At 45.4% G+C, this 18,850-nt stretch overlaps 1 protein-coding gene and 1 long non-coding RNA gene across 7 annotated transcripts in view; one reads left to right on the top strand and one right to left on the bottom strand.

Moving 5' to 3' along the window:
• The window catches only part of LOC142016630 (uncharacterized), a 119,629-nt gene extending 117,635 nt beyond the window's left edge, over positions 1–1,994 (bottom strand). For all 4 annotated transcript variants that reach the window (XR_012646334.1, XR_012646333.1, XR_012646336.1 and 1 more), the window contains exon 1: positions 1,856–1,994. This is a non-coding gene — a long non-coding RNA (uncharacterized LOC142016630). The remainder of the gene's footprint in view (positions 1–1,855) is intronic.
• A 200-nt stretch (positions 1,995–2,194) lies between these two features.
• MAP3K20 (mitogen-activated protein kinase kinase kinase 20) overlaps positions 2,195–18,850 on the top strand; it is a 134,664-nt gene continuing 118,008 nt past the window's right edge. The window contains exons 1-2 of one of the 3 annotated variants that reach the window (XM_075000662.1): positions 2,195–2,334; positions 14,544–14,733. In XM_075000662.1, the coding sequence (XP_074856763.1) occupies positions 14,575–14,733 (159 nt within the window). In that variant the 5' untranslated portion in view covers positions 2,195–2,334; positions 14,544–14,574. Of the gene's footprint in view, positions 2,335–14,242; positions 14,385–14,543; positions 14,734–18,850 lie in introns of those variants that run through there. The other 2 variants (XM_075000664.1, XM_075000661.1) reach the window with 2 other exon arrangements.

Below are 18,850 nucleotides of genomic sequence, written 5' to 3'. Positions count from 1 at the left end.
GAGTGGAACTCTTCATAGAATTATCCACTGCGACTCCAAGATCATTACAGATCATGGAGATTGCATCATTATATGTAGAGAGTAAAATAATTTTTTCCAATGTGCATTAATTTGCATTTATGAAGATGGAATCTTCCATTTTGTCATCCAGTTTTGCGATCTCCCTCAGTAACTCCTCCCCATCTTCTTTGGATTTAATTATTTTGAATAATTTTGTATCTTCTTTAAGCTTGGTGACTTGATAGTTCACCCCATTTTTCAGGTAATTAAGAAATAAGTTGAACAATACAGGTTCGATGACAGATCATTGGAAGACCCTGCTCTTCACTTCTCTAGTTGTGAAAACAGATTTATTCGTACCCCTTGTTCCCTATCTTCCAACCAGTTATTGGGTCCCCAAGAGGACCTTCTGTCTTGTCTCCTTAGTTTCTTTTAAAAGCCTTTGGTAAGGGACCTTATCAAAGTCTTTCTAAAAATTTCAGCCCAGTGTATAACCTAGATTACTGTTATCTAAATAGAGCAACGAAGGGTCCTGTGGCACCTTGTAGACTAACAGAAAAGTTTAGAGCATGAGCTTTCGTGAGTTAACTCACTTCTTCAGATGCTCGCATCTGAAGCATCTGAAGAAGTGAGTTAACTCACGAAAGCTCATGCTCTAAACTTTTCTGTTAGTCTATAAGGTGCCACAGGACCCTTCGTTGCTCTACAGATCCAGACAAACACGGCTACCCCTCTGATACTTGTTATCTAAATACTAGCTGACCTCAAATATTCTGATAAGATTGGTGAAACACAATTTCCCTTTACAAAAGCCATGTTGACTCTTCCCCAACAAATTGTATATATCTATGTTTGATAATTCTAGTCTTTACAATAGGTTCCACCAGTTTTTCCAATACTAAAATTATGCTCAATTCTCTGTAATTGCCAGGATCTCCTCTGGAGTCTTTTATAAAATAATCAGTGTTACATTACATTACATTCCAGTATTCTAGAATATAGGTTGATTTCAATAATAAGTTACACATGACAGTAATTTCATATTTGTGTACCAGCCTGTCCTAATATTGTATTTTGTTTGGCACGTCACTTTCTTCTAAGATCTCTTCTTTTGACACATCTATTTATTTGGGACAGTACTTCATATCTGTGGCCCAAAAGATTAGCACTGAAGTGGGTATCTTACCCTTTAGCCTCTCAGCAAAGACCAAGCCAAGGGGCTTGTCTTCCTAAAGCAGAGGTGGGCAAATACATTCCATGCACCTGATCCGCTAAACAGTTGGCTCCCGCCGGTCACAACTCTTCAGGTAATTTGAATATGGTGCTCAAAGTGGCTGCCTGCAGGGTAAGTGTGTCTCTGTGTGCACACCCCTTGGGAGGAGGGTGGTAGCAGATCTTAGTGACCTGCCCGGCCCCTCACACCATCTCTCCAGCTCCCATTGGCTGGAAATCAGCTAATGACAGCTGTGGAGGCAGTGCTTGTGGGAACAGGCAGAAGGTAGAGAGCTGCCACCCCCTACCCTCAAGGGGCATGTGCCCAGGGACAGATGTGTAGAGACCTCTTTTCCCCATCAGCCAGCAGCTTTGAGTGGTGAGTGGGGCCAAGGCAGGCAGGATGCCTGAGGGCCCTGCTGGGATGTCAGCCAGGAGCCACCTATGGTCAGTGCCTCCTGGCTACACTCTGCACCTGGCACCAACTCTCTCACCCTAACCTGCTCCTGCACCCCCACTCCCTCCCAGACCCTGCACCCCAGCTGGCTGCCACCCATCCAAACCCCCTCCCGCACCCCAACTGTCTCCCAGACCTGCACTCCCTCCATCAACGCCGTAGAAAATAGGACCTGGGCGCACTTACCAAATTCGTGGCCTGGCACTGGTGACAGCTTTGGCCCACGCCTGGCCGGCCAGCAGCTCTAGCAGAGCACCGGGGCTGTCCAGCCGGCTGTTGCACAGGCCTCCGGCTTCCCAGGGGCTTGAACCAAAAGCCAGGGGCAGTTGCTCGCTTCTCTCCGTCTTCCGTCCCACGCCACTGGCCGCGGGCGGTCTCCCTGCTCCGGGAAAAGAGCCGCGCGGTGAGCCCGGCTCCAGCCTGGCCGCCGAACAGCTCAGCTGCCGAGCCCCGCACATCTCAGCTCCGTCTCGTCTTCCGGGAGGCTGAGTGGCTGGCGCGGCGCCCGGGGCGCTCTCTGCCCGCGGGCTGCCCACACGGAGGCGGGGTGTGGGTCCGAACCGGAAGCGTGGGAGACTCCCAGCCGCCGCGGCCACGCCGGTTCCAGCCTCCCCGCCAGCGCCCAGCTGCACGCGGGCACCGCCGGCCCGGGCTCCGGGGGGAAGGTAGGGAGAGGGGAGCGCGGGAATCGGGAGGGCCCCAGACCGCGGCAGCTCCCACAGCACAGCCCGGGCAGCTCCTCGCCCCGCCCCGCCCGGTGGCGAGCTGCGGCTCCGCGGCGCCAGCAGAGGGCTGCCAGGGCCCCAAGCCGCAGCCTACCCTGGGTGGGCGAGAGAGCGTGGAGCCCCCGCCCCTGTGCTCTGTAACTCTCAGCGCGGCGGAGCGGGGAGCCGCGCCGGGCCGGACCTGTCCTGGCTTGTCAGTCCCACGCATGCTGCTAGCTTCGGTCCCAGTTGCCCCGCGCAAGCCGCGTCACTCCCCCGAGGGCCGTGCAGCCGGGGACGCCCATGAAACCAGAGGGCAGCGCGAGGATGCCCCTTCTCTTCCCCCTCGGTCTCACCCGTCCCCCCACTGAGGCTGGGGGAGGGGGTCTGACCCCTGACCTTTCCTCCGCGGAGCAGAGCCCCGGCCAGAGCAGGCCAGTGTCTCTGGAATACAAACCCCCGGCCTTTGGTTTTATTTTCAGTAAGGGCAGGTCTGGTTTCGTTCAGTTCTGGGGGGCTGTATACACTTGCATTCTTAGTCTTCGATCACACTGACTGGTGAGTGACAGACAGTGTGCGAACAACTCCGAAGGAGACGTTTACTTTCATTTCGGATTATATTTTCCTGCAAGTCTTGAACAGTTAACATGTAACACAGAGAAAGTCCTTTCCCCCCCCCCTTCTTAATTAACTTAAAAAGTGATTTCATTTTATGGACGCATTCTACTAAATACACTGAGCACAGGCTGCTTTTCCCTTGCATTTTGCATGCTCTTGAAGTTTGAGCTTGGACTTAACTTTCCTTCCCACCGTCTGTCACAGTAAAGCAATGGCTTCCTGCCATTCTGGTTCTGTGTTGGGGTATTTCTACACCTATGTTGTTTCTTCCCTTGACTATGATTTTATTTTTATATTTCTTTCATAAACCTTCCATCTGGCGTGATTTCTTAGAGGTTCAGTGATTAGCCGTCAGTATGCAATGGATATTTAATGTTTGAATTAAGAAAGCAGAGCTAATGTGAAAATACTGGATTAAGTAGGTCAGCTGTAGCTTGGTGGGATAGTGATTTGTAAACATCTTTAGGGTCCAGCCCAGCATGTTTGAATTTACTGGGTGTAGGATCAGACTTCCTGAAGCTAATGAAGCTAAATATGTAGATGTTGATTTTGGAATCAGAAATGCAGGTGCTGGTGTAGAGCCAAAGGTGTTGTAAATGCCTTAACTGTGTTTTGTATGTTGGTGAATACTTTGTTAAGCAATAGCGAATAATAGAGTAAAGTAGTAACTAAAATGATGCAAGTGGCTTGGTGTCTCTGAGTGCATATGTTCTATTCAAAATACCTGAAACACGCCGCTACTTCAATCTCAGCATGCAATAAACATTTAAAAGAGAATAGTTCTGAATCATTTAAACTAAGCACTAAATTGTGATATTATCCTCAAAAACAAACTTATAAACTTCAGCTATTCAGACAGAACTAGAAATAAGGTACAGAAGATTTATAATTCCTTCATTTTCAGACACACAAGATGGCAGAACAATAATTAAATGTGAATGAAAGTATGCAGAATCTAGTTTTGAATCTTAACAACTCTAGTGCATTATATTAGTTGATTAACCTAATGTAGGAAGTTTGGTAGGTTGGGAAATGTGGTAGTGTTGATTTTATCTTAATTTATTGTTAGAATTAGAGGACGATTTTGGAAGAGTGCATGGAATTTACATCTGATCCTTCGATTTTTTTTAAATCATAAATAATGGATTGATGATAGGTTGGTTTTATATACAAAATGTTCTGTATTTTTTTCTGTGTGTAATGAACTGTTTAACAAACTGCCGCAGTGATTCCTTTCCCCTTTTCCAGTCAGACAAAGCAATGGGCAACTCTTTCTGATTATTTTAGTTTAATTTTTAAATTTTGCTATTTAATGGAATATGTTTGAACTCCTCTAGGACTAGAGAGGATGGCCTAAGAACAGATGCTCAAAGATGATGAAAGCCAAGGAACTGTTTTGCCAAATAAGGAAACTTGGCAGATGCTATTGTATATTTTAAGCTATAGTACAAAAGTAGTACTACCTTATTGGCAATATGTTGGCAGTGTGTGACCCCAAAGAAACACTGAAAGCTACTTTGACTGTGTTACAAAATCTGAAAGTGAGCTGAAGGGAGTGACTAATTTAGTCATTGTCTATGATAATCTAAACAATGGAATATTGAAATAGCTCCAGGGATCTGAGCAACAGAACAGATTCAGTACAGGCAGTCCCAGACTTACGACCATTCATACTTACGAGCAACCTTCAGCTCCACCCCACCGCGAGCTGCAGCTCCCCTCCCCCAGCAGGGGGCTTCAGCCGCGCACCTGGGGCTCCCCTCAAACCACCTCGGAGCTGGCTCCACCTCCCATGCCCCAATCCTCCAGCACACCAGCTTCTGGACCCAACCTCCCCAACCCCTGTGTGGCCCCAGATCACCCCCCCATGTGGCCAGCTCAGCACATGTGGGGCTCCAACCTGGCCCCCACTCAAGCACCCCTGTTCAACCGCACCCCTTCCTGGCTCAACCCCCCACACAGCCCCAGCTCACCCCCCCATGCATGGGGCTCCAACTTCAACCCATACCTGGGGGTCTGGCTTCCAGCCCTGGCAGGGCTCTAACCCCCTCCACTCAACCACCCTGCCCCAGTGCAACCCTTGTTCAACCACCCAAATCCACGTCGGTGCCTCCCCCCTGCACCTGGGGCTTTCTCAGCTGCCAGCGGCATGCGCAGGGGCTCTATCCCCCACCAGCTCAACCCACTCATGCCCCGGTTCACCCCCGTTCGATCCCCCCTCTGCCCGGCTCAACCCCCCGGCATGTGTTGGGCTGTCAGCCGCCAGTATGCATGGAGCTCCAGCTGTCAGCTGCTACAGGTGCATGAGGCTCTATTTCCCCCGCCCCCAGTTCACGCCGTGCAACCTCCCCAATCCCCCATGGCCCCAGCTCACACTCTCCAGCATGCAGGACTCTGGCTTCAACCTGTGCCAGGGCTCCCAGCTCACAGGGCTCTAGCTCCAACCCCCTTACACACCACCTCCGCAGCCTCAGCTCCAACCCCCTGGCTTGGCTCAATCTCCGTCCCAGCCCCCTGCTGCCCGGGTCCAACCCCCTGCAAGTCACAGCTCAGCTGCACCCTCCCACCACCTCTGCTGCCCTACCCACCTCAGGCTTAACCCCCCACCACCCCCACTCCCAGGGCTCTGACGCATCCACCCAAACCCTCCCTGACTTACGCAAAATTCAAGATGCGGGAGGGTTGAGCACTGTGCTTTCCTATGCACATACCAATGTGGAAGTTCTGCCTCTGTAGCATTTCCCCATCTAACGTGTGCAAGCCCTTTTGTGGTGTTTGAGAGGGCAGGGAGAGTGGTTGCACTTTGGCTATGTCTACACTAAAGCATAAAGTTGATTTTAAGACCGATAACTCAGTTTTACAATGTGACTGTCTTCACTACAAATACCATTAAGTTGATTTTAAGGGGCACTAAGGTCGTCTTTCTCACCCAGACCCTCTGATGCAGCGCAACGCCAAGCTTGAATTTAAAAGGTTGAATTAATACTAGTGTGGAAACAATGCTACTTTAAATCGATTTTATCGGCTTCCAGAGGTATCCCACAATGCCTAAAATGTGTCCATTCTGGCCTCTTTCACCTCCACTGCTCTCCAGGTTTGTAGGAAGTAGGAAACAGGAAGCCTGGCAAATTGAGTTGATTTTTGTTCTGTCCAGCATGGCAATCACATCTAGCCATGAACAAGAGTCCCGGCATGGAGCCATGGGGAGAGCCAGGATCTCATTCTATCTGACAGGCTAGCCCCCGCCCCACCCCACCCCGCCCCACCACATGGTGGCTTGGCTGTGGGGACCAGACAGCAGCACAACAGACAGCAGCATTTCCTGCCCTTCCCGGGATGAAGGCTTCTTCCTTGTATGTGATTTAGCAGGAGGGGCCAAGAAACTTTTCTGCGCTTCATATTTGTATGGGGTAGTCCGCTGCCCCAGGTGCACAGCTGATTGAACCATGTCATCGGGTTACTTATCTGGCCCCTGTCAGCTGATATTTTGGGGGTCTGCCTCCCCAGAGGCAACACACACCTGCGGTTGGGGGGGCTGGCCCCTAGCTGCAGATATTTTCAGGGGTGGCCTCTCAGAGGCAATATGTGCTGGGGGCTGGCCCCTGGCATCTGACATTATCGGGGGGCTGGCCCCCCAGAGGTACCTTGAGCCCGAGGCCCCAGTATTCTCCCTTCTGAAATTGTGTGGCTCGGGGGACGATTGCCTATGAAGGAATGGAGCTTGTGGTCTCTCTCTCTCTTTACTAGATGAGGCGAGGGAATCACTTCCTTCTTTCCTCAAGTTTTGTGTCTTCTAATGCTTCCTTAACTTTTCTTACTCTTCTCAAGCAACTACTGCTTCTGGTAGGATAACATTTCCTTCCAGTAGCCACTAGACACCAACACCCTCTGTGATTATTTCCCTCTCTTCGGTTAGGCTTGGGGATTCATAATGAGTCTGGAGCAAATACTTCTAATTGTCTCCTCGTCTAGAGCATTCCACACTTCAGCCAGGTACACTACTACTTTTGCATTGTGTCTGCTTTCTTTGTGAATAATACAAAGTCTTTCCCTAGTTGCATTGAGCCAGTTTGTTCCACTTGGGTATCATCACCTGTTTGTTGTGTTTTCACCAGGGGGAAAAGTAGCTGAGCAACCTGTTGACATGGTATAGTCAGATAGGTGCTACCAGAGCTCATTTGCTAAGGCTCCTTCAGCTTCTGAAGCCCATCTGTTTGGTGTGTTTTCACTGAAGGAAAAGTAGTTGAGAGACCTATTGATATGGTACAGTCAGGGCATTTTTTAAAGTCACTGTTCTTTAAAAAGGGGCAGAATGAAGCACAGTCCCAACCGTGACCCCTTAGAAATGTAACCACCGTTTGGCAGCTGCGGGAGGGTGATGGTGGTAATGTGGATGACCCTAACATTTTCTCACTGGGGAAAGAGACTTTAGAAAAACGGCCATTTGTTTTCAAGGCGAGGGGAATGAGGGCAATGCATTCTGGGAAGATGATGTCACACACCCACACCCAATTGCAGGGCATTTTTTTCCTATAATGCAATAGCAAGAAAAACCCAGAATGCCATGAGGTTGAGGGAACTGTGGGATAGGTTCCCACAGTGCGCTGCTGCAACAGTCAAACTCTGGTGATTTAGTGGAGACTTTATGGACAGGTCTGGAAACTCAGCTTTGACTTTCTAAAACAGCAGTCATGTAGCACTTTAAAGACTGTTTTAATACAGACTAACATGGCTACCTCTGTTACTTTATAAAACCCAGTGTTACAAAGTCAACTTTAATAAATTCAAAACAAAAAGCAGTCAAGTAGCACTTTAAAGACTAGCAAAATAGTTTATTAGGTGAGCTTTTGTGGGACAGACCCACTTCTTCAGACCATAGCCAGACCAGAACAGACTCAATATTTAAGACACAGAGAACCAAAAACAGTAAGCAAGGAGGACAAATCAGAAAAAGATAATCAAGGTGAACAAATCAGAGAGTGGAGGGGTGGGGCTGAAGAAGTGGGTCTGTTCCACGAAAGCTCACCTAATAAACTATTTTGCTAGTCTTTAAAGTGCTACTTGGCTGCTTTTTGTTTTGATAGTGTATAGACTAGCACGGCTTACTCTCTGTTACTATGTAATAAATTCAGCTTTATTTCATTGTGTGGACATAGCCTTCATCAGGTTCTGTATGAGTGCTGCAGGACTTCCTCATCCATTTGAAAAGATCCAGTGAAAGCCCTAGTTAGCTGGTCCCTTTGTAAAAACTAAAGAGGCAGAATGATGAGAGAGTGAAGGAAAAGAACACCTGACAGGTGTCTTTTTGTCTCCATGGATCCCCAAGATCTGTATTTTAAGTGTAGATGGGAGAGAACAAACCACCCTTCTTGCCTCCATTACCAATGGAAGAATTTGGAGAATTTTTTTCGTAGGTTGGTTATAGCACTTAGAAGTGAATGAGACCCATAGTTACATGTGGACATTAATGGCTAGTTATCAGATGGTGTTGAGCATGCTGAGAATTTATTACTGTATTGAGCTGAGCATGCTGTTGCCGAACAATTTGGATTCCAAGAACCTCTGACAACAGACTGCTTGTCACTGAATTAAAACAGAAATCCAAAGTACAGCAGAACGTTCCTTAAATCCTCTTCTGTTTGGTGCAAAAGTCAACTGTTTCTGAGATAGCTGCAGAAATTATTGTAAGGAGGAAAAATAATCTTTCAGAGGAGAAGTAAGCATCAGTTCCTGTGTTGTATGACTTCCAGCTCAAATTAACTGACAGAAATCAAAATTGAAGTTCAAGGAGGGAAAACACTTAATTTTCATAAGGTGATAGGTACATTAGAAATACTGTGAGAGAGATGACTGAACTATTGCTTCAAATACTCACCATTTGCAGTATAACTGAGCTGCCACAGCTTCACTTCATAGACAACAAAGCCAATTAACAAAGTTTTCCCCACTGCTGTAGTATAATAACAACAGATAGAAGCTGTGAAAAAATGATGCCGCTATAGGGAGCATAAAGTTTCTGACTATTGTGGTAGTTCTTTTTGAAAGAAGAAAAACAGGAAACTATTAAAATGCAAAATGCTCTTGTCTGGAAAGATCTGAAAATGTAGTGCTCAAGCAGAGAAGAGTGAAACACTTGTTTTGGAGCAGAAGAATAAAAACTCAGTCTGGGGTTTAAGGAACCATGAGACTTTTTTGTTGACCTGCTGTATGAACCCAGATTTGTAACACAATTGTGAAGTATCTGTTAAAGCATGATGACAAGTTAGTTAATATCTGCATTTGTAATACTCTCATATAGTAGTAACAGCTATATCCAAGCAATTGTTTTCTCCCACAAAACAAAGGGATCAGTGTTTCTAGTTGACGATTAGCTGTTTTGTTTCTATACTGCAGATATGAAATACTATTCAAATAGGTCTAGTCTCTCATCCAGAAGAGGGCGACTGTGCATAAGTCATGGTGGAATTAATTACAGATACCTGTTTTAATAGCAGTTACCTGCATAAATCTCCCATGAGATCACTGGAAAATATATTTTTAAGAATGCAGTATGAACCAGTGAGTCATCTTTAAAATATTTTAATGATATAGTATGCCAGTGACTCAGATGTCTGTAGGCTTGTAGACAATAATAGATAAAACCGTTTGTATTGGGAAGGATTAAAGATAGGGAGACATTGCTTTTTAGTAATTCTCATTGACAGAAAAGGCCCATTGTGGATTTTGGGAATTGACAAGTGAGTGAACAAAGGAAAGAAAGCAACATCACAAAATTATTTTATTTATTTATGTGACGAGGGTAATTCTTTTTATTTATATTTTTTAATATGATTAGAGGTATGTTCTGCCTAAGTAACAAAATCTTAATAGCAAAAGCTATTCTGTGCTGGTACATCTTTGAGAAGCCAGGTGAGTCATTTATTCCATGTGTATGGAGCATGGGATATGTACGTTCTATAATAATTTAAAATAATTAGGTAGCTATGACAACAATGGAGTGCAGATGGTAAACACAGGAAGTAAGACACCTGTTTCCCTAAGAGCATTTCCCCTTTCCATTTGTTTCTGCTTCTTCTATCATCTCCAATGCAGCCACTATGGATTGTCCTCACCTGTTTACAATTCTCTCTCTAATGTATAAAGCAAACCTATACACCTTTATGCATGTGTCATACCCAGAGGCACTGAGACCTCATCTGGTGGTGAGTAAAGTCTCTGCTCTGCAGCCTCAGATAAGAGCCACCTGGCCTTTTGCTCATGTGGTAGAGTGCAGGGCTTTTGACCCTATGCTCGCAGGTTCTATCCCTGGTGCCAGCAACCTGAGTCCGTTGGCATTACACATGCAAGTAACTTTACTGTAATGAATAATTTCATTTTCTGTAGTGAGATTATTCACATGAGTGAAGTTAAGCAAGTGCATCAATGTTTACAGGAATATGGCTTTATGATGTAATGTCCTTAAGGTAGATGGCTTGTCTTGTCATGTGTCTGCAAAGCACCAGGCATGCCCGTAGGATTGCACAAACAATCGTAATTATCTGTGAAAGCTATTAAAGTGAAAAATGCAAATGGGTTGTTCTGGGCTTGGGGACATTCAGGGCCAATGGCAAAGAAGCAGGAAGATAAAATTGAATTTATCCAAAAAAGGGCTGGAATGTTGGGAAGGTTGACCAATCTCTCTTCCCATTTGTTTTTTTAATTTTATCTCTCTACGGCACATTTTCAAATGCTTTGAACCTATATAAGGTGAATAAATACTAATGTAAAGGTAATAAATCAACACTGTTCCAGAGGGACCTGGATAAATTGGAGGACTGGGCCAAAAGAAATCTGATGCGGTTCAATAAGGAGAAGTGTAGAGTCCTGCACCTGGCATGGAAGAATCCCAAGTTTTGTTACAGGCTGGGGACCGACTGGCTCAGCAGCAGTACGATGGAAAGGGACCTAGGGGTTATGGTGGATGAAAGGCTGGATATGAGTAAACAGTGTGCCCTTGTAGCCAAGAAGGCTAATGGCATACTAGGGTGCATTAGGAGGAGCATTTCGAGCAGATCTAGAGAAGTAGTTATTCCTCTTTATTTGGCACTGGTGAGGCCACATCTGGAATATTGTGTCCAGTTTTGGGCCCCCCAGTATAAAAAGGATGTGGATTTGCTGGAGCAGGTTCAGCGAAGGGCAACAAAAATGATTAAGGGTCTGAAGCACAAGACCTATGAGGATAGGCTGAGGGATTTGGGCTTGTTTGGTTTATAGAAGAGAAGACTTAGAGGTGATTTAATAGCAGCCTTCAACTTCCTGAAGGGGAGCTCTAAAAAGGAGGGTGAGAAACTGTTGTCAGTGGTGTCAGATGGCAGAACAAGAAGTAATGGTCAGAAGTTGAAGAGGGAAAGGTGTAGGTTAGATATTAGGAAAAACTACTTCACCAGGCGGGTGGTGAAGCATTGGAATGCGTTGCCTAGAGAGGTGGCGGATTCTCCATCCCTCGAGGTTTTTAAGTCCCGGCTGGACAAGGTCCTGGCTGGGATGACTTAGTGGGGGTTGATCCTTCTTGAAGCAGGGGGCTGGACTAGATGACCTCCTGAGGTCCCTTCCAGCCCTGTGATTCTGTGAACACTAGACTCTGGGGCCAACAGCCAATGTGGGACCCGGGGCAAGGTGGGAGGAGGCCTGGGTCTGCACCTCAGCAAGGAGCGGGAGCAAGGGCAGTCTGCCCTTAATGCTGCTTGGACTGCAACACTGCTCCCACCCATCCCTCACAGCCATGAGGGGCAACGCTGCTGGGCACCTCAAAGGGGCCCAGTGCAGTTGCCCTTGTTCCCCCTCTCTCCTTTGCGACGCTAGGCCTGCAAAGCTTGGCATATTTCAGCTCATAACACACCAACAACAGTGCATATCAGCTCATAAGGTTTGGTGAGGAAAAGCACCCAAATGGTCTGAGAGGCAAATTTCATTTGTCCATAAATTCTACGTCCCAAATTTGCCTCTTGGAAAAATGGCTGCTTGGTCAAGGGGAGGATTCTCACTTTCAGCCAGACAAGTCCTGGGTTCAGCTCCCACACAAGAAGTTGCTTTGGCTTCCTTAGTGGGAGAGATAGCTCAGTGGTTTGAGCAGCAGCCTGCTAAACTCAGGACTGGGAGCTCACCACTTGAGGAGACCATTTAGGGACCTGGGGCATGTAGGTTTTGTGATGATGTAACTAGCTCTGTGGACACAGGGAAGTCAATGCATGTGATTAACTTTAGGGGGAGGGATAGCTCAGAGGTTTCAGCAGTGGCCTGCTAAACCCAGGATTGTGAGTTCAATCCTTGAGGAGGCTATTTAGGGATTGGGGCAAATAGATGTCAGGGATGGTGCTTGGTCCTGCCAAGAGGGCAGGGGACTGGACTAGATAACCTCCCAAGCTTCCTTCCAGTTCTAGGAGAGGTATCTCCAATTATAAAGCATTGGATCTTAAATCATGTACTTAGTCAGCCTCTGCTTTTAGCATTATGGGACTTTGTCTGTGTGTTTGATTTAGTTAGTAAAGATGTTTAAAAGTAAGTGAGAGGATGCTGCTGGTAGTCCCAGACAGTGTTTTGAAGATCTAGTTGTTGCTTGTAGTTTTCAAGTAATGCTTGAAACTGGATTTCCAGTGAACTGTAATTTAAAATCCTGAGCACAATTGTATTGAAATCTTGGGGTACAAATCTTATTTTTGTGGTTCCTAGGCTCTACTGTAATACTAATCAGGTATCTGGGCCCCTTTGTTCTAGGCACCGTTCAGACATGTAACCTGGAAGATTGTCCAGGCCAGTTTTCCCTGTAAGCTGAGCACAGACCCAGGAGATAGTCACGTGGAACCCAATTGATCAGCAGAGCGTCCACAGCTACCCAGTGACCAGAATGAGTTTCTATTGGTGGTGCCCAGCCACTCATGCTTTGGTGCACGTAGCAAACTTATTCTGCCCAGGGATGGAAAAATTTAGAGGGAACACTCTTTCAGACCCTGGAGAATAATAAGTGTTTAGACGCTATGTTGATGGGTGGCACGATAGAAAACATAAGGGCTTGTCTAAACACAGGTGCACTTGTTTAATCATGGTGTAATTTTAATTGGTGCGGAGGCTGCCTGTACACGCTTATTTTGGTTTAGCTTCTGTTGATTGGGAAACCAAAGGTGAGGGGGTGAAGGGGCACAGTAGGGAGTGGGCAATGAGAGCAAAACTATGTAAAGGGCTGGTGGGTGGGCTGCAGGCTTCCCTGATGGACCAGCAAGGAAAGTGGCTGGTCCTGAACACTGCAGTTTTGCCAGAGAACAAAGGATGAACCAAAATAAATCACTTCTTAAACTCACCGTTTTGCACACAGATATTTGCCTGATTTTTCAAAACCAATTCAGTTGGAGAAATACCTGTCTCATAGAGCTGGAAGGAACCTTGAGAGATTATCGAGTCCAGTCCCCTGCACTCACCTATTACTATCCCTGACAGATTTTTTTTTAAATTTAATCTATTTGCCCCAGATCCCTAAACAGCCCCCTCACATACTAAATTACAACCATGGGTTTAGCAAGCCAATGCTCAAACCACTCAGCTATCCATCCCTGTTTAAACTGGTGCAAGTTTGTGTGTAGACAAGCCTCTGACAAATCATCTTATAAAAATGTATAATTTCCTGCAGGATCCCCACATGGTCATCAGTGACACTGAAAAGCAAAGCATTTTTACCTGCACAACTATAAGAAGAGATTCAAAATTAATGTGATGGCTGAGTGGTCAGCCACATATGTAGGTGGTAATAACATTTTAAAAAAATCTCCTACAGCCCGAGCATTTATCACTTCCTGATCTACTGGAAGGACGTTTTGTTCCTTTGACAAGTATGTTATGATAGCTTAAAACTGTAAAACCCATTCTTGGCAATATGCACAAGGTTTCCCATATAACGGAAAACTTTTTTCCAGTTGTGCTTTGCTGTAACATGCAAGCATAACTGAGTTACTTTGCGGAGAGACTTTTATTTTGGCCAGCTTTTTTCATGTCTTTGAGACAAGTACTTCCATCTTTCTCCAAGTACAGAGAGTACATGCGACTCGGGCTTACAGTTGCCATGTTTGCCAGAATGTTCACTTGCTTAGGCTATGTATAATTTGTGTGATGTGATCACAACATGGAGAGATTGCATGCTCCAGATTCCAGAACTCCTATGCAAGCTCCAGTTGAAAGTGCATTTCCCGTTTGTCAGTATGCTTCATGTTAAGGGACCTGATGACGCACTAGCCTTTTGCAGTGCTACTCCTGTCTGTGCAGGGAACGTTTCTAAACCCAAGGAAAATTTCTAACCATTTCATTGCAAACAGCTGCTTCTCAGAGTCTGGACCACCTTTATAAAACATTTGCATAAGCTATTGAATGTGAGCTTTTTAACTTAACTTTTCCCTTTGATTTGTTCAGTGACTTTTGCTGTGCCATGTTAATGGCAGTTGGTTCTTGTTTTGTGATATCTAAAGCGTGGTTAGGAGTGCAGTAATTCTGTAGAATAGGCATATTAATTAGACTTTTTCTCCTTACAGATCTTGCTGTGGTGTATTTTGTCATTATGAGATGTCGTCTCTCAGTGCTTCATTTGTGCAAATTAGATTTGATGACTTGCAGTTCTTTGAGAGTTGCGGCGGAGGGAGTTTTGGGAGTGTTTATCGAGCCCGATGGATATCCCAGGACAAGGAGGTGGCTGTAAAGAAGCTGCTAAAAATAGAGAAGGAGGTAAGAATTCATTTCTGGTTTTTTTTCCTGTTATGAAACAAATTATTGTGAATTAATATGTGAATATTTGCTACTATGTTGCTGATGTTTTTTGATTGTTTGCTTTAGTTATTTGTCAGATGAAAGGTTGTTATTAGAGTTTAAACACATCAAGCGTCTTTTGTGTCAGTCCCACAGGATTCTCCCTTCCCTGCTTTTCTTCTGCCTTGCTCCTTCTTCCCTCCCTCTCAGCACTCCCTTGCCATGGTGACTCTTTGGAGGAGAAGAGCAAGGTGCTACTCAGTCCTATGCAGTAGTGTCCTTCAGAGAGAGAACCAGAAACAATTGCACTTTCCTCTTTGTCCTTTTAACCTCGTCTGTGATTGAGGGACCCTCCATGGTGTTTGTCTTCAGAGTTAGCCCCAGCTCTTAGTTGGATGTTACCCTTAAGTTCCCTCACATCCATGCAGTGAAACCTCACTCAGGCTCGGTGGTGCTTTCGACTCGGGCGCAAGTTAGAGACTGGGTTCCACTTTGCAGTGAGGACATGGTCTTAAGTCGCTCATGTGCTGATAGGCCTCCGGTGGCTTTCCACGCTTCCCCGGAAGTGACCAGAAAGGTGGACGAATTCTCCCATGATTCACTGGGAAAGAATCTCAGACCAGCTCAGCCTGCTGCAGCACAGAGAACTATGGAAATTACCCCTAGAAGCCCTGATGACACACATGGGAGTGCTGCACCAGTGACTGCAGTAACGCAGCTGCTCCCACACAGGCTAAGTATAGGGCGATCAGATGTCCTGTTTTTAAAGGGACAGTCCTGTATTAAAGCCCTCATGCAGGTGTGGCTGATTTTTCTTAAAAATAGGCAAATTGACCCTTATTTTGTGTCTCTCCTCTCCCATTAGTACTGCTGATCACTACTACTGGCTGGATCCTTGCTCACCAGCACCCATCCACCAGTAGATGGTGGGGGTAGGTGTGCAAAGCTGGTAGTCAGGCAAAACTGCAGTGTGCAGGACCAGCCACTTCCCTTACTGGTCCCTCAGTGCCGCCCCTGCTGTGTGATGCCACTTGGCCAGCAGGCGCCCTCCCCTTACCACTTGTCCTTTTCCGGACAGCACTGGCTGCTTGCTGCAATGGCTGGTATATGCGGGCAGAATGTGGCTGGTTACATGTCACCTCTGCAGTCCACCCATCAACCTTTTAGATATTTTCCCTCTCTTTGTCCTCTCCCAGCTGTGCCCCTGACCCCTGCTGCTCCTCCATAGTCCTTTTCCTCTCCCCCTCCCAGCAGGGCCCATCCTCCTCCCAGTACTGTGTAGAGAACCAGCCATTGGTCAGACTGATCAGCTCACCAACACCCTGGCTGTCTGGCTCCTACTCCCACCACTGCCTCTGGCTGGTCTGGCACCCAGGGAAAGTTCAAAACCTCTGGCCCTGGACGGGCGGCCAGGAGGAGCCAATCCCTGCATGGGCCAAAGCCCCACACAGTACTGGCACAAGGAATCTTCTCCACCCCTTAGCTAAGCTCGGAGTGATAGGAAGGAAATGATTTCCAACCTATTTGTGATTTGACTCTGTAGACTCTGTAAGCAGCCTGCTTGGCAGGGGTGCTAGGTACCAGGATAGGCAGCTTCATTCTGGTGGGCCCAACCAGGCACAGCCCCATCTTTGTGTGAGAGAAGTATACAGGAATGTGTGTGGCCTCTCCCCACGCAAACTTTAAAGATTAGAAGGTAAATAAAAAAGACTTCAGCTATTCAGTGCTTTTTTTTTTTTTTTTAAACAGGAGTGCACTCAAATTTGTGTTAATTGCGATTTGAATTTAAAATTGACTCAGAATTTCATTTCAGGGTGATCCATGACAAAAATGTTTAGCAAATAAAATACACTGAAATAAAACCTTCTTAAAATGTGAAGGAAAACTCAGTTTTGTTTTTGTCTGTTGAACCATTTGACGAATTGTTATCAAATACAAAAAAACATTCATTTGGTCCAAATCTACAAATCTTTCCAAAGAAACATTTTGTCTGAAAATTTTACCCAGCTTTTAAAAAAAAAGGAATATTTTATAAGTTTTTTTTGGTAAAAATATTTTGCTTCCTGTATAAGAACTGAGTTGCAAACCAAAGCAGATATTTTTGGCTCATTTAAAGTTTGAGAAAACCTTGACTTCTGGTAACAATGGCAGGTGACAGTGTATAAAATGAATTGTCTATTTTTCTAATTATGTGATGCAAACAATTTAAAGCAATTGTTGACCTTGGTAACTATAGGCTAGTTAGTCTTACATCAGAATTAAGCAAAAGAAGAAAGCAGATGTGGGATTCAGTAAATAAGGGATGGGAACATAATTGATGCCGATCACTGTAGCTTTATGTAAAATAGGTCTTTTAAAAAATAACCAGTTTCATTCTTTGATGATATTGCAAGTGTGGTTGATAAATATAACTACACAGATGGAATAGACCTCTGTGAGGCATTTCTAATTTAAAAAATTAGCATTGTACAATATTAATGAAACAGACATTAAATAGATTAAGAACTTGCTAACTTTCAGAGCTCAGGAGGATGATGGGTCATCATCATGAAATGTAAGTGTTTTAGTTGGGTTCTGCTGGGTTCGATACTAAGCTGTCAACATTTTTCGTCAATGATCTGGAAAGAAATATGAAATCGTTGATAAAATTTGCAAATGGCATAACGCTTGTTGAAGTGCTACAAAATGACAGGGGAGTCGTACAGAGTGATTTGAGTAGTTTAGTAGAAATACGTGGTATGGCAATGAAATACGAAACTGTAGATCTATGAACAAGGAATGTTGCCTATAGCTACAGAGTGGGAGACTGCACACTGGAAATTAATGTCTCTGAGAAGGATTTGATGGAGGTCATGGTGGACAAGCTACTCAACAGGAGTTCTTATTGTGATGCTGGGGGAAAAGGAACAAATGTAATCCTTGCACGCGCACAAGGAAGCAGTGAGTAGAAATAGGGAAGTGGTTTTACTCCTGTATGTGATATTGGTGAGACTGGTATGTGGAATATTGCATTCAGTTCTGGTGGTCAGTTTTTTAGGAAGAGCCACAAAAATGCTTCAAGGGCTGGAGAAGATGCCTTACCTGGGGAGGTTTTAACAGCTCATCTGTTTAATTTATGAAAAAGAAAATTGAGAGGTGACTTGATTACTGTGTATAAGCACCTTCTCAGGGAGAAAATACCATCTACTGCAGGACTCTTTAATCTGCTGGAGAGCAGCATAATAAGAATCAATGGCAGGGAGTTGAAGCTGGACATAGTCAAGCGAAAGATAAGACACATTGGCTGTGTCTACACGTGCCCCAAACTTCGAAATGGCCATGCAAATGGCCATTTCGAAGTTTACTAATGAAGTGCTGAAATGCATATTCAGCGCTTCATTAGCATGCGGGCAGCAGCCGCGCTTCGAAATTGACGCTTCTTGCCGCCGCGTGGCACGTCCAGACGGGGCTCCTTTTCGAAAGGACGCCGCCTACTTCGAAGTCCCCTTATTCCCATGAGCTCATGGGAATAAGGGGACTTCGAAGTAGGCGGGGCCCTTTCGAAAAGGAGCCCCGTCTGGACGCGCCGCACGGCTGCAAGGCTCGTCAATTTCGAAGCGCCGCTGCCGCCCGCATGCTAATGAAGCGCTGAATATGCATTTCAGCGCTTCATTAGTAAACTTCGAAATGGCCATTTGCATGGCCATTTCGAAGTTTGGGGCATGTGTAGACACAGCCATTTTGAATAGTGAGGGTTCTGGACCATTAACACAAAGTGTGAGGGACGTTATGGGTTAATTGCTTTTCATACATTCCTGTCAAGACTGGATGCCTTTCTGGCTGATGCACTTTAGCCAAAGAAAAAATATTTGGCTCACTAGTGAGTAGTGAACTACAATGTGATAGTCTGTGATATACAGGATCTCAAACAAATGATCTAATGGTCCTTTCTGGCCTTGAATGCCTATGGCATATATACACAGTACGTATTGTATAGTGTATATATACACAAATAGCATATATACACAAATCTTGAATAGCATATCTACACAAATATTCAAAAAAATTATCTGAATTAACAAAAAATGTGACTTTTTTAAAGTGAATTTGTTAACTT

The sequence above is a fragment of the Carettochelys insculpta genome, chromosome 8 (genome assembly GCF_033958435.1).
Source record: "Carettochelys insculpta isolate YL-2023 chromosome 8, ASM3395843v1, whole genome shotgun sequence".
NCBI lineage: Eukaryota > Metazoa > Chordata > Testudines > Carettochelyidae > Carettochelys > Carettochelys insculpta.
This window is presented reverse-complemented; position numbering and strand designations above follow the sequence as displayed.